The 22,689-nt window shown below is 46.5% G+C and overlaps 1 protein-coding gene across 1 annotated transcript in view; it reads right to left on the reverse strand.

The window, feature by feature from the left end:
- LOC138293482 (cytochrome P450 4B1-like) overlaps positions 1 to 22,689 on the reverse strand; it is a 407,245-nt gene that overhangs the window by 319,607 nt on the left and 64,949 nt on the right. The window contains exon 2 of the mRNA XM_069232721.1: positions 2,210 to 2,354. Within this exon, the coding sequence (XP_069088822.1) occupies positions 2,210 to 2,354 (145 nt within the window). The remainder of the gene's footprint in view (positions 1 to 2,209; positions 2,355 to 22,689) is intronic.

Consider the following 22,689-nt stretch of genomic DNA (forward strand, 5'->3'; position numbering starts at 1 on the left):
CTTGAGAAGTGATATGAGGTCCGCGTCCAAAATGCATCATGCAGCAGTAGTTCTGATAAGCTGTGGGAGCTGCGATGTGGTTTTGCATCCAGGATGTGCCACACAGCTGCAGTTCTGATGAGCTGCCAGGGCTGTGATGCGGGCTTGATTCAAGGCTGCTTTGCGCTAAGTCAGTTCCAATGCGAAGCTTCAAGATTCATGTCAAGGATGTGTTGCACAGCAGCTGTTCCAATGAGCTGTGCAGGCGGCAATGCAGGCTTGTGTCAAGGCTGCGCCTCACTGCATTGGTTCTGATGAGGTGTTGTGAATAGCTGCATCAGGTTTGTGCTGCGTTGCATTGGTGCTGGTACAGACCAAAGCTGGACAGGCAGAGCACCTTTAGTCCACTTCCAAAGGCCTAGGAGCCCAAAAGACTGGAGGGGCACCACTTGGGGGGTAGGACTCATTGCAGACAGAGTCCAGGTACAGTGATGAAGATGATTGGAGCCTTTCTGTCCCTGAGGCTCTGATCAAGAGGCAAATCAACTAGCCCTTGGAGTCACTCTGCTAGTCCTTGGTTCAAGGTGCAGGTCCAGTCCTTCTCAGTCAGGCAGCAGAGTAGCTGGGCAACATGGCAGTCCTTCTTGCAGCACAGCATCACAGCAATCCTTCTTCTGAGTCTTTGACAGGTCCAGACATGTACTGAAGAGTTGGGTCTGAGAGTCCACTATTTATACCTATGCCCACTTTGAGTGGGAGAAGCTTCATCAGTCCTTCCCCTACAGAGGTGTCTGAAATTTCCTGCCTCACTATTCTGAGCCTTGCCTGGGGGGCACAAAAGACTAGTGTGAAGTCCTTTGTAAGTGTGTTGAGGCACAGGCTTTGTGGTGTAAATGTGTGGTAGGTGACAGCTCTGCTATCTATCAAGTCAGAGATGGTCCATCCTGCCAACACCTACCCCCCTTTGTTTCACTGTCTGGGAATAATACACAAAGACCAATTACCAGCTACACCAGGTCATGTGACCCAGGATACAGGCTGCGGCATCAAATGGTTAGGACAAGCAAATGCCCACTTTCTAAAAGTGTAATTTGCAGAATTATGACTTAAAATCCATCTTTATCATTTAACAGACCAAACTTGACATTCTTGCCTACTCCCAATTGGCTATTATCACTTACTGAATGTAATATGGTAACCCAGTGTTATTCTATAAGAGACTCTGGCCTTGCAGTAGTGAAAAACAAATGAAGAGTCTTTTACTACTAGGACACGTAAAAATTAAAAGTACATGTCCAACTTTTTAATACACTGCACCCTGCCATATGAGCTGTTTAGGGCCTACCCTAGAGGTGCCTCATATGTATTAAAAAGAAAGGTTAAGGCCGGGCAATAGGTTTATTTTGACAGGTCAAAGTGACAGTTTAAAATTTAAAACTGCAAAAACAGGCTGCGGGTCTGATATATTTAAAGAGCTACTTACGTGGATGGCACAATGAGTGTTGTGGGCCCACAAGTAGCATCTAATTTACAGGGTCTGGGTACCTGTAGTACTGCTGTCCTGGAGACTTACAAGTAAATTAAATGTGCCAATTGGGTGTAAGCCAATTTCCCCATGCGTAAAGCAGAGAGCACAAGCATTTTAGCACTGGTCAGCATTGGTAAAGTGTGCAGAGTCCTATGAGCCAACAAAAATGATTTCACAAAACAGAACGGTTAAGGCAAAATGTTTGGGGATCACTCTGCAGGGAGGGACAAGTCCCACAGCACTAGAACTGGACTTTAACATATTAATAAATCTTTATCAAATATTAGTGTGTGTCTCTTGAGTGTGCATCCTTTGGGCAAACATGTCCAAGTCGCCCACTAAAATAAAACGTATATTCCTGACAGTCTCTGACAGGATCCTATAGTTGGCACTCCACATTGTGTAAGGGTAAGTGGTAGAAGATATGTGGCCCACAGTCTACATGTTTCTCCTACTCAAGCTGATAAGCTGGTACAGAGTTGTGTTTGCCTACGGCCAAAGCAGAAACTACTGTGTTGTGAGCACAAGTATGCTCGTAAAACACATCCGGACTGACTTAGTTAATGACTTTCCCAAAAAACACTGAATAAATTCATTATTAAGTGAAATTGAAATAAGTGTCACTGTCCCAGTAGGGGGAACACAAAGTGCTTAAAATATCTGTAAATTGAAATTACTGCTAATACTCTTGTTGTGACTTACCTGTCCCACCAAATATAGCTTTAGCGTAGTCAGGATGTGTGATCACCAAGGATGCCAGATATCGTCCGATCCACAAAGTATGTGCATATGGGTATTTTGATGCCCAGGTTACGAAAAGATCCAAATCTTTCCCATCTTGACGAAACTGCAATGTTCAAGAAGAACAAAATTGAGCAAGGAGGATCACATTTGTATTTTATAATAGAAAAAAGAATGGAGTCTACAAAATGTTTTGAAATTTAGAGTGTCATTAGCAACTCACATACATCACATCAAATAATATCTAGTTCACATTATATTTTTAAACAGAATGAATTTTAATCGGAAATTGGAGCTTTTAATTATGAAGTACTCTGGTATAAGGGGCAAGTATCCCAACAAATCCTTGAACCAATCAAAACTAACTTACTAGGAGTTCTATATAGTTCTATTAGAACACTTTGCTGACAGAGTACTTGACATAGGTTGATGTTCAGTTGATACAGGAACTTATAAAGAATAAGGGCAATTGTTACTGAACAAAAGTTTACATATATCAACATTATAGAGAGTTGTGAAGGCTGTAAAGGTTAGAAAATGAAAGGGAGATATTTAAACAAGTAAAATTATTTACATTGAAACGTTTAGAGTCATGTCAATTATGAGTTCAATTACTCTTTATTCGACCAAGTACAAGATCATAAAAGAAACAGCCATCCACATAAAATCATACAAATATAAAAACACGTCATCATAAAACAAAATTATTTGAATGTGGTAGCATTGCAAGATGCCAATCAGAGGACACAAAGTTCATATTTAAACAATAATAGAAGACCTTAATGTGATGTTCCCTCGAATCTAGACTGCTGTGCAATGCAAAATCCTCTGGTTTGGCAGTTACAATCAATAATTAAAAGCTGCTCTATCAAACCGAATATATTAACTTGTTTAAAAAAAGGTAAAATATAGTATCTTCTCAAAGCCACATAAAATGACCAGAAAAACATAAAGTACAAAGTACTATGTACAAAATGACCATTGACCATCACACAGACAAGCAGACACATTTTTAAAGTAGCGGCCCTGGGTGAGAAAGGCCACCAAGAGGTCAACAGTGCCTAATCTTAACATGACCAACAGAAACCAATGGCACTGGTTCCCCACCCACATTAAGTATGGTGCCAGGCCAGGATTGTCTGGAATCTCTACATATGCTTGGACACTACGCATTGAAGCCTCGCTTTGCAGTCTTAGGTCTGTGCAGTAAGGTAAAAATGTAGGCCCATATTTACAAGGAGCTTTGCACCGCCAAAGCATCATTTTTTGTATGCAGCGGCAGCGCAATCAGTTCTCCATATTGCTCCATGTTTACAACCTGATGCATTGGGCACAATGTGTAAGTTTGTAGAGGCCTGAGTCACATTATACCTATGCCAGGTATAGTGTATGCAGGGTAGGCATTCCCACGTTAAAGCCACATAGAACTGACAAGTGAAATTTACAACTTTTCACTGGTTCAATCTACGACTTGACTGCTTCAAAATCCCTACGCCTCCTCAGGCATAAGGATTGATGCAGGGCTTTTAACATGCGACTCACCTAAGTGTTCTGACACATTATTGGAGTTGTGTCAGTCTTAGACCACTCCAGCAATGCGTCACTTTAGCGCCAACAGATGCGTCAGAATTTCTGATGCAGCCATGAATCCTTGAGCCATCGAGCCCTGTATCATAAATGCAGTGCATCCATGGTATCATTAGGGCATTTGAGGCAGGCACAAGAAATCTGACGCATCGATGCTGATGCATCAGTTCTTGTAAATATGCCCCTTTCTCTTCAGTGTAGCAGCAAAGCTAGCCTTGAAGCTATCAGGAGCACTAAAGAGGCCATCAAACCCCAGGCTGTGTGTGGTATTATGAATATACTTTATACAAGGAATCTTCAAGTGTTAGCCCAGATGCAGGCATCAGTGAGGATTACCCTGTTGAAAATGGTTTGGTCCCTTGTCCATATTTGCAACCACAGTAATAAGGGTTGCATTTTTATGACATCATCAATGTAACCCAGCCCCACCTTCGAGTGGCAGAAGAAGGAACTTGTGCTGGTTGGAAGAGAAAACAGCCTTCTAAGGAACCCATTCTTGACAGATTCTGTGTCCCCTTGGTCACTGATGCCCCAGACCCCGCTCTGTAGTAGGCAACAGCAAAAAACTTAGCCTTATAGATAGCTGTAAGTTCTCTCATTGGCTTCTGACCCAATCTGCTGGTAAACCCTAAATCAGCTGCGACCATTTTAGAGAAGACAGCAGCCCTACTAATCTTCGGGATCTCCATGAGAGATGTTTGTCAAAAAGAACACCCAGATAGGCAAATGTTGACAGAGTACGCACTCAATCACCATCAACATAAAAACAGGGTTCTCTTGCTTGTTCGCCCTGTAGACCATGACATGAGGTTTTGACTGACTGATCCTCAAATCGTTATGTGATTGCAGAAACAGTCTTAAACGCTGCAACCCCATGGCCATTCTGGCTATTAGAACCGTGTCGTCTACATAAGTTAATGCTGCAACGCTGCAACTGCTGACACAAGGACAATCAGCCTCAAGGCCCACCAGCTGCTTCTCCAGGCCAATCATGTATCCAGAGAACGAAGGAGGGGCCATCACGCAACCCTGTTGCATGCCCGTGGCAAGGCTAAAGGCTGCCGTCATCTCTGCCCGAGGCCGTATCTTCCACTAGCTGTAAAATCACTATGGAGTTGCCTTAAGAAATCAACAATATACTGCTCCACTTCCATCTCTGACCATAGTTTTGTTCTGTTGATAGAATCAAACGTGGAGCTGAGGTCCATAAAGGTCATGTACAACTTGCCATTCTTGGCGATGGTGTACTTGACAAAAAGCAGGTATAGATTGGGAGCCTGCTCCACTGTTCCCAGCCCAGGCCTAAAACCAAACTACAGGTCAGACAATACTTTACATTCCCCAGCCCATGCCTGCAGTCATTCCAACAAAATTCTCCCCATGACGTTGGCAGTGGAGTTAATGAGTGATAATGGGTGATAGCAGGGTGGATCGCCTTTAGAGCTCTTTTTAAATATGGGATTTATAGTGGCATGCACACATGATTTTTGCGGGCCTATAGCTAAGGAAGCATTGAGAACGTTCGTCAGGAGCGGGGCCCACAGCTCCATATTGGCCTTTAACAGATTGGCAGGGATCCTGTTGGATCTGTGGCTTTCCCTGCTGGGCATTTATATAATGCTGTTAGGACCACAGTACGTGTAAACTCTGGGCCAGCCAGAGACACAGCCCTTGTTTGAGGTGTAGAGGGAAACTCAGGGTGAGGCAATGACAAGCTATTCACAGTGGCCCCAGAAGTTCTAGAAATTATGGGGGCCCTAACCTTGGAATCTGCATAGAGTGTCGTGAAGTGGGTCACCCAGGCATCTGGGAGGATCACTGTATCCACCCCTGAATCGTTATCATTAATACAATTATTTTGGTTAACTGTGGCCCAGAATGCCTTGCTGTCACACAACTCACTGGCCTGGAGCTAGGAAGAAAAGACTTCCTGTCTGTCCCAGTGGCTTTTCCACTCTCAGAATGTGCCTGTAGTAGGCCCTAAATTCCTGCACCTTGTTCTCATCACTTGCTGACTCTTTTAAGGCCGCCAGCAGCTGATTGTGTGCTGCTGTGCAATCTGCATCAAATCACTTAACCATTTTCCCCTTTTTGGTCTTACACTGGGCCAGGTGCAGATTCTGCCCAAAGCTAAAAATCCTGTCAAAGCACTCAATGACCTCTTGCACATCTGTTATGCCAATTAAAGCAGCGGGTTTCCATCGTGTATGAGCTTTTATTTGTGGAAATGACATTGCAACAGCAAAAAAATGTAGCTATTTCTTAAAGGATCCGCATGACTGTAGCATTTTGATTGCAGCTACAAAGTAGCTCCAAATCTAGGGAGTACTTTGATAAAGATTGTTTCAGCATTTTTCTTAGAGGATGCAAATTAGTCAAATTGATGGCGACACAAATGAGATTTACAGAGTGAAGGGCTGAGTAGGTAATGAAATCTAGTTTTAAAAGGCTTCTTAGTACTATTGGGAGCCATTTGAGTCAGTGCAAAACATGTGCAATGTGGTCATATTTCCTTGTCTCAGTGCCTAGTCTGGCCGCTGCATGGAGCGCTCTAGTTACTGGATCTTGGGAATCAAACAAGAAGGGAGAATCCATAGTCTAATCTGGACAGCACAATGGATTAAGTCACTTACTTGGGAGTCTTCTTCTGGGATTAGGGTTTTTTTACTTCAAGGTCATCTAACTCTGTAGTATGTCTCTTTTGCAACAGCTGAATATCGCTGTCTAATATGAAACTATGTGGTTTTGCACATGTTACAGTCAAGTACTGTTAGAATGTTGAGCCTTTCTGGGACCGGATCTTGGGAAACCCACAAGAAGGGAGAATTCATAGTCTATTCTGGATAGCACAATGGAGTAAGCCACTTATCTGGAGTCTTCTTCTGGGATTAGGGCTTTTATACCTCAGGGTCACCTAACTTTGTAGCGTGTCTCTTTTGCTGCATCTGAATATTGCTGTCTAATATGAAACAATGTGGTTTTGCACATGTTACAGTCAAATACTGTTAGAATGTTCAGCCTCCCAGGGATTGGACTGGAAAAATGTATTATAAACTCTGTTTTAATGGGATTTAATTTGAGAGGTGGGTACATCAACCATGATTTTAAAAATCTGATTAAAAAAAAAATGGATCCTGATGTCTATACAGGGAGTGCAGAATTATTAGGCAAATGAGTATTTGGACCACATCATCCTCTTTATGCATGTTGTCTTACTCCAAGCTGTATAGGCTCGAAAGCCTACTACCAATTAAGCATATTAGGTGATGTGCATCTCTGTAATGAGAAGGGGTGTGGTCTAATGACATCAACACCCTATATCAGGTGTGCATAATTATTAGGCAACTTCCTTTCCTTTGGCAAAATGGGTCAAAAGAAGGACTTGACAGGCTCAGAAAAGTCAAAAATAGTGAGATATCTTGCAGAGGGATGCAGCACTCTTAAAATGGCAAAGCTTCTGAAGCGTGATCATCGAACAATCAAGCGTTTCATTCAAAATAGTCAACAGGGTCGCAAGAAGCGTGTGGAAAAACCAAGGCGCAAAATAACTGCCCATGAACTGAGAAAAGTCAAGCGTGCAGCTGCCACAATGCCACTTGCCACCAGTTTGGCCATATTTCAGAGCTGCAACATCACTGGAGTGCCCAAAAGCACAAGGTGTGCAATACTCAGAGACATGGCCAAGGTAAGAAAGGCTGAAAGACGACCACCACTGAACAAGACACACAAGCTGAAACGTCAAGACTGGGCCAAGAAATATCTCAAGACTGATTTTTCTAAGGTTTTATGGACTGATGAAATGAGAGTGAGTCTTGATGGGCCAGATGGATGGGCCCGTGGCTGGAATGGTAAAGGGCAGAGAGCTCCAGTCCGACTCAGACGCCAGCAAGGTGGAGGTGGAGTACTGGTTTGGGCTGGTATCATCAAAGATGAGCTTGTGGGGCCTTTTCGGGTTGAGGATGGAGTCAAGCTCAACTCCCAGTCCTACTGCCAGTTCCTGGAAGACACCTTCTTCAAGCAGTGGTACAGGAAGAAGTCTGCATCCTTCAAGAAAAACATGATTTTCATGCAGGACAATGCTCCATCACACGCGTCCAAGTACTCCACAGCGTGACTGGCAAGAAAGGGTATAAAAGAAGGAAATCTAAAGACACCTCTCTGAACAGTGTCTGGGAGGCTGTGGTTGCTGCTGCACGCAATGTTGATGGTGAACAGATCAAAACACTGACAGAATCCATGGATGGCAGGCTTTTGAGTGTCCTTGCAAAGAAAGGTGGCTATATTGGTCACTGATTTGTTTTTGTTTTGTTTTTGAATGTCAGAAATGTATATTTGTGAATGTTGAGATGTTATATTGGTTTCACTGGTAATAATAAATAATTGAAATGGGTATATATTTGTTTTTTGTTAAGTTGCCTAATAATTATGCACAGTAAGAGTCACCTGCACACACAGATATCCCCCTAACATAGCTAAAAATAAAAACAAACTAAAAACTACTTCCAAAAATATTCAGCTTTGATATTAATGAGTTTTTTGGGTTCATTTAGAACATGGTTGTTGTTCAATAATAAAATTAATCCTCAAAAATACAACTTGCCTAATAATTCTGCACTCCCTGTAGAGCCAGGTAGCAAATAGTAAGTGAAACAGTTCACTAAAATTTTCCAACCCATCATTCTTTTGCCCGCCATGCCACCTCAGATTAGACCCGGCTACATGCAAATCAGACTTGACCTTGCCCCAACAGGAACAGTCCAGCCAAGCTAGGTCGATTCTGAACCAGAAAACGAGTAACCCAAGAAGGGTTTCTCCCTGACTGGGACTCTTCAGTTAGCTGTAGCTTGTTTCCAGTGGCACAGAAAGCAAGGGACCACGGCCTGCTTCCCCTGTGGCTGTGCAACATGATTTCCAAAAGGAAAGCTATCCCATGAGACAGCTCCCTTTTGAAAGTTAGATAACCACGGAAACTTGGGTGTGGATATTTGACATACAGTTGGCAACTGCAACTGCTGTCAAAAGTCACTGATACATGTCATTGCAAATTGCAATTTGGAAGATACCTGATGTTAGAAATGGGGTCTTTCTTTGTCAGTTAGGTTACCCCCTGTCCAAGCAAGGACCCTCACTCTAGTCAGGGTAAAGGAGAATCACCCTCAGCTAACCCCCGCTCACCCCCTTGGTAGTAAGGCACGAGCAGTAGGCCTAACTTCAGAGTGCTAGGTGTAAAGTATTAGTACCAACACACAGAGTAACTTAATGAAAACACTACAAAATGACACAACACATTAGAAAAATAGAAAATACTTATCTAAACAAAACAAGGCCAAAACGACAAAAATCCACAATACACAAGTCCAGTTATTACTAAAAATGCAAAAAGAGTCTTCATGTAAGTTTAAAAACAACGCTAACGCTGTTATCGTGAAAATGTACCTTGGGTGCGTCAAAAATAACCCCGCAAGGGCGAGTGTGCGTCAAAAAGGGCTTGCAATGCGTCGATTTCACTCACGAGCGAGACCTTGCGCAGTTTCTCCTTCAGTCAGGTCGGCGTGTGTCATTTCTTCTCTCCGCAGGAGAGCGATGCGTTGATCCGGTCAGCACTCGCGGGTCCGGACAGGCCGTGCGTCGTTTTTACATGCCCAGCAGTGTTTGCGTCAGAAATCCAGCCGCACGATGATCCGAAAACCACGCAGCGCGAGTTACGATCTCACCAGCCTCCGTCAGCTATTCTGTGCATTGTTTCTCCAGCCCCGGGTGTTGATCTTCGGGTCGCGTTGCAGGTGAGCATAAATTTTCAGCAGCGAAGCCAGTGGCGCATCTATTTTTCGGCCACAGAGCGAATTCGCTTTTCCCCGCATGCTGGTCTGTGTGTGGATTTCTCACTCTTGGGCTGCCAGCTTCTCCTTTCAGGGTCCCAGGAACTGAATGGGCACAACATGGCAGGGTGCTGGCAGAGAGAAGTCTTTGCTGTCCCTGAGACTTCAAACAACAGGAGTCAAGCTCTAAATCAAGCCCTTGGAGATCTTCACAAAAAGGAAGGCAACACAAAGTCCAGTCTTTGTCCTCTTAGCACAGGCAGACAGAAGCAGAAACTGCAGGATAGCTCCAGAAAGCACAATCACAGGCAGGACAGCTCTATTTCCTCAGCTTTTCAGCTCTTCTCCAGCCAGAGGTTCCTCTTGGTTTCCAGAAGTGTTCTAAAGTCCGTGGTTTTGGGTGCCTTTCTTATACCCATTTTCTCCTTTGAAGTAGGCCTACTACAAAGCAAAGTCTCTCTTGATTTTGAAATCTTGCCCTGACCAGCCAGGCCCCAGACACTCACCAGGGGGTTAGAGACTGCATTTTGTGAGGGCAGTACAGCTCTTTCAGGTAAAACTGACCACTCCCCCTCTCCCTCCTAGCACAGATAGCTCATCAGGAAATGCAGACTACACCCCAGCTCCCTTTGTGTCACTGTCTAGTGTGAGGTGCAACCAGCCCAAATGTCAAACTGACCCAGACGGGGAATCCACAAATAGGCAGAGTCACAGAAATGGTATAAGCAAGAAAAAGCTCTCTTTCTAAAAGTGGCATTTTCAAACACACAATCTTGTATCAACTTAACTAAAAGATGTATTTTAAAACTGTGAGCTCAGAGACCCCAAACTCCACATGTCCATCTGCTCCCAAAGGTAATCTACACTTTAATCATTTTTAAAGGTAACCCCGTGTTAACCTATGCAAGGGACAGGCCTTGCAACAGTGAAAAACAAACTTAGCAGTATTTCACTGTCAGGACATATAAAAAACATTACTATATGTCCTACCTTAACCATACACTCCACCCTGCCCTAGGGGCTACCTAGGGGCTACGTTAGGGGTGCCTTACATTTAAGAAAAGGGACGGTTTAGGCCTGGCAAGTGGGTACACTTACCAAGTCGAATTTACAGTCAAAACTGCACACACAGACACTGCAGTGGCAGATCTGAGACATGATTACAGAGCTACTTATGTGGGTGGCACAACCAGTGCTGCAGGCCCACTAGTAGCATTTGATTTATAGGTCCTGGGCACCTCTAGTGCACTTTACTAGGGACTTACTAGTAAATCAAATATGCCAATCATGGATAAGCCAATTACATACACATTTTGTAAAGGAGCACTTGCACTTTAGCACTGGTTAGCAGTGGTAAAGTGCCCAGATTAACAAAAACAGCAAAAACAGAGTCCAGCACACATCAACAACCTGGGAAACAGAGTCAAAAAGTTAAGGGAGACCACGGCAAAGACGAAAAGTCTAACAAGTGTCCCCCCCAGCTGAACGTGGGGAGCAACTACCCAACCTCATGGGAGTTCTCATCACTAAGGCGGAAGAACATGGACAGACCATCAGCATTGGTGTGCTCGGTACCAGGACGGTGTTCCACTGTAAAGTTCATCCTCTGTGGAAAAATGTACCACCTCAACAGTTTTGGATCCTCACCCCTCACCTGCATAAACCATCTGAGGGGCCTGTGGTCAGTCTGAACCCAGAAGTGAGTCCCAAACAAGTAGGGTCTTAGCTTCTTCAGCGCCCAGACCACAGCAAACACTTCACGTTCTATGGCACTCCACCTACGTTCCCTGGGAAGTAACCTCCTGCTAATGAAGGCTAGGGGTTGATCTAGGCCCTCTTCATTAAGCTCTGAGGCATCTGTTTGCACAACAAACTCCTTGTAGTAGTCAGGTGCCTTCAGGGCATCTAAAGCGTTCTGGCAAGCATGTGTCCAGATCACTTTCCTGGTTTGCTTCTTAGAAGTCAACTCAGCCAAGGGGGTAACAATGGCACCATACCCCTTGACAAACCTCTGGTAGTATCCTGTGAGACCTAAGAAGGCTCTCACTTCAGTCTGGGTCTTGGGAGGCTCCCAAGCCAGAATGGTGTCAATTTTTGGCTGTAAGGGTGCCACCTGGCCACTCCCTACCTGGTGTCCCAAGTACACCACCGAACCCTGCCCTATTTGGCACTTGCTTCCCTTAATAGACTTAATAGTGCAGGGTCTCTAACACTCTCCAGAGGTGTTGCAGATGTTCCTCCTATGTGGAACTAAACACCGCAATGTCATCCAGGTAGGCGGCACTGAACTCATCCAGTCTAGCCAACAACAGGTTGACCAACCTCTGAAAGGTTGCAGGGGCATTCTTCATCCCAAATGGCATGACTTTAAATTGAAAGTGTCCATCTGGGGTAGAGAATGCTGACCTCTCCTTGGCCCCCTCAGTTAAGGCAATCTGACAGTACCCAGATGGTAAGTCAAACGTACTGAGGTACTTGGCAGCTCCCAACCGGTCAATGAGCTCATCAGCTCGTGGGATGGGGTGTGCGTCAGCCTTGCTGACCGCATTGAGTCCCCAGTAGTCCGCACAGAACCTGAGTTCAGGAGTGGCACCAGGTGCAGCAGCCTTTGGGACCAATCCCACTGGGCTAGCCCAAGGACTGCTGGAGTGCTCAATAACCCCTAGGTTTAACATTTTGGATACGTCATCCTTAATGCAAGCCATGACCCTGTCAGTCACCCTGTAAACCTTCTGTTTAATGGGTGGACTGTCCCCAGTGTCCACATCATGTGTGCACAAGTGTGTGACTCCTGGGATCAGGGAAAACAGTGAGGCAAACTGCCCCAACACATGGCAACAGTCACCCTGATGCTCCTCAGTGAGGGAGGAGGAGAGGATCACTCCCTCCACAGACCCATCTTTTTCTCCTGCAGACAGGAGATCAGGAAGAGGCTCACTCTCCTCCTCCACCCCATCATCTGTTGCAAGGAGCATGGACAGTTCAGTCCGCTCAAAGTGCGGCTTGAGGCGGCTGACATGCAGGACCCCTAAAGGGTTCCTTGGAGTCCGCAAGTCCAACAGGTAGGTGACTTCATTCTTGCACTCCCCCACCTAAAATGGCCCAGTACACTTATCCTGGAGTGCCCTAGGCTCCACTGGTGCCATCACCCACACTTTCTGACCAGGTTCAAACTCGACCAGAGTGGCATTCAGTCATACCAGAGTTTCATGTCCTCCTGGCTTGCTTCCAGGTTCTCCTGTGCGAGACTCCTGAAGTGGGCAGTCTAGTTTCTCAAAGCCAGAATATAACAGAATACATCCAGGGGGGGTTTACTATGGGCTTTTTCTAAAGCCTCCTTCACCCTACTTAAAGGTCCCCTCCCAAGGGTGGCCATAGATGAGCTCAAAGGGACTAAACCCAAGTCCCTTTTGAGGCACCTCCCTGTAGACTAACAGAAGGCATGGCAAGAGGACATCCCACTTTCGCCTCAAGGGCTCTGACAGGCCCATGATCATGCCTTTCAAGGTGTGGTTGAATCTATCAACCAGACCATTACTTTGGGGGTGGTAAAGGGTGGTGAACTTGTAGGTTACCCCACACTCCTTCCACAGAGACTTCATATATGTGGATATGAAGTTGATACACCTATCAGGTATCACTTCCTTGGGGAACCCCATGCGGGTAAAAAACCCCATCAGAGCACGACCCACCGCAAGGAAAGTGATTGATTTCAAAGTAATGGCTTCTGGGTATCGGGTGGCATGGTCCACCAAGACCAGGATGAACCTGTTGCCCATGGCTGTCTTGGGATCCAGAGGCCCCACAATGTTAATCCCTACCCTTTCAAAGGTAGTACTGACAACAGGTAAAGGTTGGAGAGCAGCCTTACATTTCCCCCCACTCTTGCCACTTGACTGACAAGTCTGGCAAGACCTGAAATGTGCATCTGAGTGCCTGCGCATTAGGGGACAGTAAAAGTGGGTGACAAGCGACTCAAAGGTCTTGTCCTGCCCCAAATGTCCTGCTAAAGGCATATCTTGAGCCAACCCCAGTAGGAAGGCCCTGAAGCGCTGGGGTACCACCAGCACACGGGCTGACCCAGGCTCAGAAACCTTAGGCCCACTATACAGGAGGTCATCCTCCCAATAAATCAGGTGTGATCCTGGCTCCTTGGCTTCCACCTGGTCTGCAGCCTGCTGCCGCAAACCCTCCAGAGTAGGGCATGTCCTCTGTGTTGCACAGAATACTTCTCTGGTGGACCCCCCTTCCTACTGCCACTGTGACAGCTCAGGGACCTCACCCAGTTTAGCCACCTGTTCCCCTGTAGGCTCCGGGGTGTCACCCTCAGGCTCCACCTCCTCCCGGACTGTGGGAACTTCTGAGGCCGGTTTCCCATGCCCCCTGCCCTTCCTTTTCTTGGCGGTCCCCTGGGCCACTGTTTCAGGCTCCAGGGGCTCTTGACTACCCTGACGGGCTGCCATTGACAGGGTGGATACGCATACCCACCCAGGCAGACCCAACATCTCCAAGTGAGACCTGTATTCCACCTCCTTCCAAGGGGAATCCTCCACGTCATTGCCTAGCAAACAATCAACAGGCATGGTTGGACTCACAGCTACCTTCAAGGAACCTGAGACCTCTCCCCCCCCCATTCAAAGGGAACCTGCACCACTCTGCACAGGCGCTCTGAGTTGTCCACTGCAACTACTTGGTGAAGTACCCGGGGATCAATCTGCTCTTCAGACATCAGCTGACTCCTCACGGTAGTCACACTGGCTCCTGTGTCTCTCAGAGCCTCCACCCTCTATCCATTGATGGTCACCCACTGCCTGTACTTCTTAGTGTTCTCAAGCACGAGGGTTCTCTGGACCATGTCACTGTCCACTAGTGAGACAAGGGTCATCTCAGCTGGCTCCTACCCACCTGGAACCAACTTCTCCCCAAGCCTTCACTGGCCAAACCCTGGGAAGGCGCACCAGTGGGTGCCGGTGTAGTTTTGGGGTCCCCCCCTCACATGACCCACCTGGTCACAGGCATAGCACTTACGTGGGGGACCACCTACCACTGGCTTCCCTTTGGAGAACCATGGCTTCTTCTCACTGGGGGTTGGGAATCCTTATCCTGGGAATCAGTTTGGGGCCCTTTAGAGAACTCCCCCTGTTTACTCTTTCTTTTGAGAGGGACCCTGCCCACACTTGACGTGGTGTCCCCCATACCTCTTTTGGACTATGGTGCTCTCCCAGCGGTCCGCTTCCTGCGCAAGCTTCCTGGGGTCAGTCAGCTTGCTGTCAATCAGGTGCTGCCGCAGCTCTGGAAAACATAAACTGTACAAGAGCTCCCAAGCAATCAGATTGTAAAGCCCCTCATAAGTAGTTACCTTACTGCCCTTCACCCAACCATCCAGTGACCTACAATAAGAATCAACACATACCAACCATGTTTGGGATTCCTTCTTCTTGTAGGACCTAAACTTATCCTTATACTGCTCAGGGGTGAGTCTATACCTTGTGAGTAGGGTATCCTTCATGATAGTGTAGGTGAGATTCTGAGCATCCCCTAAGGCTGTCAGTGAATCCCTCCCCTCTACCTCAAAGTCCTTCCACAGACCCGCCCCCCAATGAGCTTCAGGGACCAGATTCATAAGGAGAGCCGACTCATACCTCTCACACCACAAGTATATTTCGTCTTCCCTTTTATAATCCTTCACAAGATCTTTAGGAATGTGCACCCTCCTCTCAGGCTGCACTGTGATGTGACTGCCACCATCCCTACTAGACTGGCTCCTCTGATCCAGTTGTCTCACACTACGCTCATGAGCAAACAAAATCTTTTTCTCCTCTAGGGCCATCCTCATTTTCTCCAACTCCCTCTGGTGCTCCCTCTCTGCTTGTCTGTCCTGCAATTCTTCAGGGATCAGACCCTTAGATGAGACACTGCTACTTGCCCTGGATACCCTCTCCCTGGACATAACAGGCCCACCCACAATACCATTGTGATTAAATGCTCTTCCTCCTCCTCATCCTCCTCCTCCTCTGTGTGCCCTTCAGTGCTCTTGGCAGTCACCCAGGCCCTCAGTGCCTTTTGCAGCTCCTCCTTCTTGGATGAGCTCTTAATGGGACAGTCAAAGCTTTTACAGAACTGCTTTAACTGAGCCTTGGTATAGCTTTTCAATTTCTCTAGGTCAAAAGCAGCTCCAACTGATGCATTTCCAGATTGGGACATGATGAAAAGTCAACAAAAGTGCAAAGTTCCAAAAGGCAGAAAACAAGTTCGCAAATGAAGTTCAGAAGTCAATAAAAGATTACCACAAAAATGGATGTAGGGAAAAATTCAAGCAAAAGAGAAAAATCTAAAATCACCAGACAAGCAGTATGTGGTCACGTTGTGGTCTGCACTCAAAACAGTAGTGTACACTTAATCACTGTATGTCAAGTACAAATACAAGTCCAATCCCAACCGCTGATCACCAATGTTAGAAATGGGGTCGCTAGTTGGCAGTTAGGATACCCCTTGTCCAAGCAAGGACCATCACTCTAGTCAGGGTAAAAGAGAATCACCCTCAGCTAACCCCAGCTCACCACCTTGGTAGCTTGGCACGAGCTGTAGGCTTACCTTCAGAGTGCTAGGTGTGAAGTATTTGTACCAACACACACAGTAACTTAATGAAAACATTACAAAATGACACAACACAGGTTTAGAAAAATAGGAAATAAGTATCTGAACTAAACAAGACCAAAATGACAAAAATCCACAATACACAAGTCAAGTTATTACTAAAAATGCAAAAAGAGTCTTCGTGTAATTTTAAACACAAGGCTAACGCCAAGGATGAAAAGTCTAACACCTCCCTTTCACCACCTTCATAATTGCGGTTCCAGATGAGTGGTAGAACCACTTTTGGGTGTCAGACATGCATTTCTGGTTCACAAAAGGCATGAGGGGCCGGATGTATAAAGCTCCTGCTTTACATTTCTTAAATAGCAAATTTTAAGAAATTGCTATTTAAGAAATGCAAAATGGGATGCATGGAAATTGTGAGTCGGTAATAGCGATTTCTTAAAATTCACAATCACTATTACCAAATCGCAATTAGGTAATGGGACTCCATTTATCCCTATGGGCCTGTAGGCCCATAGGTGAAAATGTTTTTGCATTACCTAATTTGCGAATTCCAGTTAGGAATTTGCAAATTAGGTAATGCAAACCCCAGGGTGCCGGGGGCCCAAGGCCCCCTCTGATGCACCCTAAAAAAATATTTGCAGACATCTGAAGCACACACATGCCCTATGGGCATGTGTGCGCTACATGTCATTTTTAAAAATGCATTTATAATGCATTTTTTAAAATTGCACATGCTTACCACCAACTTGGATTTGGTGGTAATTGCATTTCCTAAATGCCCAATTCGCATTTAGGAAATGCTTGATACATGTGCTTTGGAAATCACAATTCGCAACTCTCTAAATGGGGTTGCAATTTTAAGGAATCGCTATTTTTGCGATTCCTTAAAATTGCACAGCGAATGCCTTTCATACATCTTGAAAGGCATTTCTGCATTCGCAAACGGCCGAATTTTGCAATTCGCACCTTTTACGAACGCAAAAATGTTTGATACATCTGGCCCTTAGTAACTAGCAAAAGTCTTTTGGTGCTTGCAAACCTGAAGATTTTGAAACTGCTAAATGGCTTCGAACATCAAGCCCAAGATGCCAGCCATTTCTTGAGGAGATTTTCATGTAAGCTGTGTACCATTAGTGTAGAAGTGGTATGTTTTTTAATTCTTAAGCAGTGATCGGAGAGAATGCTCATGTAAGATGAAAAGTGTATGAGAGAGGATGGAAACTCAGGTAGCCACTTATTCAAGTTAGACACTGTAGGAGATAGAGTTTGCTGTTTTTTAACCTCTATTTCTTCGGTGGCAGATAGCCAGTTAAGTAAAACATCCTCTATTTGCATTCTTCTATTAAAGATATTAAGAGGGACGTTTGGGTTAAGAATGGTTAGCTGTATTAAATCCTACCGTTAGGTGTAGCAGGGTAAAAAGTCATGAGTCACCAGCATTTTATACGGGAAGTGCATCACCAAGTATATGGAAAATGGCTGGCTCAGAGATGTAACCCAAACAGGAAAATTATTTACATTCTTCCACTTTGTTCACTGCCAAAGGTCAATTTTTAAGCGTTGTCACCATACAGTTTTCTACCTTTCTTTCACTAGAAAAGGTCCTGTTGCGTTGGAAGTGAAGATCCCATCGACAGGGCTTGCAATGCGAAGACCGATATCAGGGATGCATTGCACAGCAAAGACAATACATCCGTTCCGATGAGCAGTAAAGGTGCAATGCAGAGCTTTTGGCGTTGGTGGCAGCAAAGAAGCAAAGAGCTGCTCCAGAGAAGCACCCGCAGTGATGGTTCTGAAGGAGTTGCCTTCTAAGACCTAAGACGCTGCAGCGATGCAAGCCTTTTGCAATGAGTCCAATCCATGCAGCAGCAATGCATTGGTTATGCTGGAGGATGCACCGCTCAGCCGGGGAGATGCATCAGCTCTGGTCGGAGATGTGTCACTCAGCAAAGAGGATGCGCTGGTTCCACTGGCAAGCACATTAGGCCAACTTCCAAAGGTGCAGACTGGGACGGCACCACTTGACAGGACAAACTCACAGATGGCAGAGCCAACCAACTAGCCTGTGGAGTCTCTCTGGTTTCAAGGGAGATGCAAGTCCAGGCCTCCTCACCCAGGCAACATGGCAGCAGGCAGCAGATCAGCACAGCAAAGAGCAGTCCAGCAGAGTGGCAGTCCTTCAGCAGCACAGCAGACCTTCTTCCTGGCAAAGTATCTGTAGGTCCAGAAGTGTACTGAAGTGGTGGTGTCTGAGGTCCATTTCTTATACCCAGTGGTGCATTTGAAGTGAGGGAGACTTCAAAGACATGCCTCTGAAGTGCACAGATGTCTTGCCCTCCCTGCTTTGGCTCCAGGCTAACTACAGGGGGTATGCAGCCTTTGTGTGGGGACAGGACACAGCGTATTCAGGTGAAAGTGAGGCTGTGCCCAGCTCCTCCTTCCCATCCTGACAGGATGACTCATCAAGTGACACCTAAGCTTCTATTGTGTGCGGCTGTGTAGGGGGAATACACAAAGCCCAACTGCCAACTACTCCCAGCAAAGTGACCAGAGACAGGCTGCAGGCCCCAAATGGCTAAGGCAGGATAATGCCAACTTTCTAAATGTGCCATTTTCTAAATTACAACTTAAACTCTAACTTCACTGTTAGGATGTTAAATTGCGAATCCAGGGACACCACAATTGAAGGGATAATCTGTTCCTATTTGCAAATTACACTTATAAAATGTAATAATGAAACTCCAATGTTATCCTATAGGAGAGATAGGCCTTGCCAAATTTGGAAATGTTTTCACTACCAGGACATGTAAAACTTAAAAGTACATGCCCTACCTTTTAAATACATTGACCATGTCCTCTGGGTTGCCCAGGGTCTACATTAGAGGTGATGTATACATATAAAAATGGAATGCTTGGTCCTGGCAACAGCCTTATTTTGCCAGGTCACCATGGTGGTGTAAAACTGCAGACACAGGCTCTGCAATGGCAGGCCTGAGTCTTAGTTAGAATGCTACTTGAGTAGGTGGCACATTCAGTGATACAGGCCCACTAGTAGCATTACATTTTCAGGCCCTAAGCACATGTAGTACTATTTTACTAAGGACTAATAAGTAAATTAAATATGCTGATTGAGGATGAACCAAAAGCACTTTAGCACTGGTTGGCAGTGGTAAAGTGCAGAGTCCAAATAAGCAAAACGTTGGTGGGAAGACCACCCTAAAATGGGTCTAAAAATATGTTGTTTAGACAGCCACCGATTTCCGATTTATTACAAATATAGGAGTCGTAGTGCATGCAGCAAGTCTAACAAAAGCTCTAGGATTTTTTTTTTCCTAATTTCAGTCATGCTATGTTATAGCGTGTTTAAAATAATTTCAGCATGCTGCATAACAGCTGCTGTACAACATGGCAAAAAAAAATCGACAAAGACAAACTTATTGGCTTTGCCAATGTGTGTTATCCCTGTTCTACTCGAAGCTACCTGATGCTTAATGACTTTAGTGCCGTGCTCGAGGTGCCGTAAAGCAACATTAGCATCTCTTCCCGAGACACCTACGAATGGCACGGAAAGCGGTCAATCTGTTATAATACTAACTAACGCCCTGCCGGATAACTCAAAACCTCCACGGACAGTTCTGGGGATTTGATCTTGTCTCTTGCTGCTGCTATTATATCCGATGAAAAGAGTTTCAGAGCTATTTTCCAACTCTGACCTAGGATTGGCTTAATTGTAATTAGTTCTGAAACATTCCGAGTAGCACCTTTGCCTTCTTAAAAACTGCTTCACGTCTGGCCGTCTGGCTTCATTTCGAGCCTGGCGAATCTATGCGTCATGGCATCAGAGGTGCGCCAGGCTGACATCTGTAGAGTTCTGTATGTTGGGTTCGTGCGCCAGGGGCTTGCCTCTAGGGGCAGGACACGGAGCAGATTTTAAACTTCGGCGCAACAGCAGCCATGTGTTGTTAGGTGGCTCGGCCTCTGAGAGGTGGAAGAACAGGCACTGGCGTGCTTGTCTTAGCAGGTGCATGCAGTGGCTTGGATGTGGCGCAGACACCAAATAATTTTAGGGCGCTGGCTGAGGCTGCATGGCCATACACTGGAAGAGCTGTACTATTCAGAGCGTCGGCTCTACAGGCTGATTCATCTCGGTGCTGCTTGCTTTCACTTCGGCTCTGTTAACTATTCTTTGGAAACCGAATCATGCTTATTTTTTGCACTTTGTTTGGGCAAAGGCCCGTGACCAGAGGGAGCTCAGAGGGCCGGAGCAGAAACCACACCGCAGCCCGAGCAAAAACGCGCCAGATACGGCGCGCAAAACAAAAAGATGGCGGGGGAACGGAAGCAAGCAAGCACCCCACCCGTTCCGGCCCTGTCGCCAATGGGGCACAGGGTGGAAACTGAAAGGGGGGATAAAGAAGGACCAAGGACCCAATGGGGTGAAGGCATTTTTTTTAAATATCCCCAAATGCCCGAGGGCAGAAAGTGGGGTTTTAAAAGGAGCTGCCCGGCACAGAACACCCTATACGTATTGAGGGCAGCCGGGCAGCAAAGGAAAGAAGGACAGCGAGGACGGGTCGGCGTGGGACACCTGTGGATAAGAGGACCGTCGCCGAAGGACACCGAGCAGGAACAGTGGACCAACGTGAACAACGGGACCACCGGAAGCCGGTGCGACACCACCGGGACCATCAGGAGCAGTGGAGCCTGTCACTTCACCAACTGTGGCAAGCCGAGGAGCAGCAGAACCGTCACAACACCTTCTGCGGCAAGCGCGAGGAACAGCAGAAGAGCCTTACCTGCAGCCAAAGAAGGTCCGGAGAGCACATAGAGGAAGCACAGGTACTGGCAGAGGGGCCCGGCAGGGAGCAGCATCTACAGAGGCTGCGCCAGGGCAGATCGAAGACCGGCACCGTCTCCGGCCGTGATCTCCGATCCGAGCCCAGGCCGTGGGAGACAAAGGGCGCGGCCCAGGCTACATAAGGCAGGTGGGACCGCCCCCTCCACGCTCGCAGCCAGCCCTCCTTTTTATCCACGGGCGGGGCCGCTGAACCGGGCGCGAGCAACGCGCACACAAGAAAGGAGCAGTGTGAACAGAGGCAGCCCCGGGGCGGATAATTAAGACCAGCACCGTCCTCGGCCGCGACCTCTCAGGTGAACCCAGGCCGCGGGATACAAAGGGCACTGCATATGCAACTCAAACAGAAGAAACAAGACGGAGCATACCAGGTGGCAGTTTTTGATTGCAGGCACAAGGGGAAGACGGGCATACAACGCCCCCCTCGGCAAAAGACAAATCACAGCACAGCGGCTGCCCACATGGGAGGGCTTAAAAAGTTAAAGACTGTGCAATTAGACATTTTTTTAAAAAAAAGGAAAGAAATGGCGTCATTTATACTAAGGCTTTGCAGGAGGACATTACAGAACGTCCTCAACAGTTTAAAAAAAAGAAAGAAAAAAGGGGACTTCAAAAGGAAATATTGCAGACTAGCATGGGCTGATTGGTCCAGGCAAAAAAACAAACAAAAAAAACCCAAAAAACAGGCGGCCAGGGACAGCCCAGTGGGGGTGACGCAGCCTGGTCCCAAGCAATACCGCAAGCCACGAAGTGCGTCCTGAGTAACAGCACAGGAGGGCAAGCAGCAAGGGACAGCACGTGAGGGGACGCGACCTGGTTGCACCCGTACACGCAAACTCAACCGGGGACAGCCCTTTGAGCAACGCGACCCGTGTAGAACACCTGATAGTCACAGGGGACAGCCCAGTCGGGGTGACGCGACCCTGTGATCTGGCATGGGAGCAAGGCAACATGGAAGACCGCGGGGCCAATTTGGAGCTCGAAATAGAGGTAACCATTATGGCGGCAACAACGCACAGCAAGGACTGGATCCTCAAGCAAATCAGAGGATTAGGAACAGACGAGGGGAAGACACAGGATGAGCGTGACAGTGAAAGAACGAGCGGCACGGCACAAGACAGTGAAGAACCACCTGATGACTCAAAGAAGCTGCAACAGAACACAAGCAGAGGTGCCAAAAAAGGGTACAAGAGAGACGCAGCCGATCTCCCAGATACCAGGACTCCAGGACCAAGCAAGAAAGCAAAGGCAAATAATGGTGAGCAAATCAGTATGATTGTCCAAGAATGCTTGAAATCAATGGTGCCTTTATTGTTTGCAAAAGCTGGGGGAGCGCACGAAAACATTGGCAGAGAACAAAACCACAGGCCCAACCAGCACATTAGTTTTTCTAGGTATAGAACTGGACTCCGGAGCAAGCACATCCAGCATGCCAAGACAAAGTTAAGGACCTCCAGAGAAACATCAAGAGGTTATTGGGCAAACAGAAGGCCACCCTCGGGGAACTACAAGAGTTAATAGGGAAACTGAACTTTGCTACAAGAGTCATTCCCACGGGAAAGGTATTTGCTAGGCAC

Source organism: Pleurodeles waltl, chromosome 4_2 (assembly GCF_031143425.1).
Source record: "Pleurodeles waltl isolate 20211129_DDA chromosome 4_2, aPleWal1.hap1.20221129, whole genome shotgun sequence".
NCBI lineage: Eukaryota > Metazoa > Chordata > Amphibia > Caudata > Salamandridae > Pleurodeles > Pleurodeles waltl.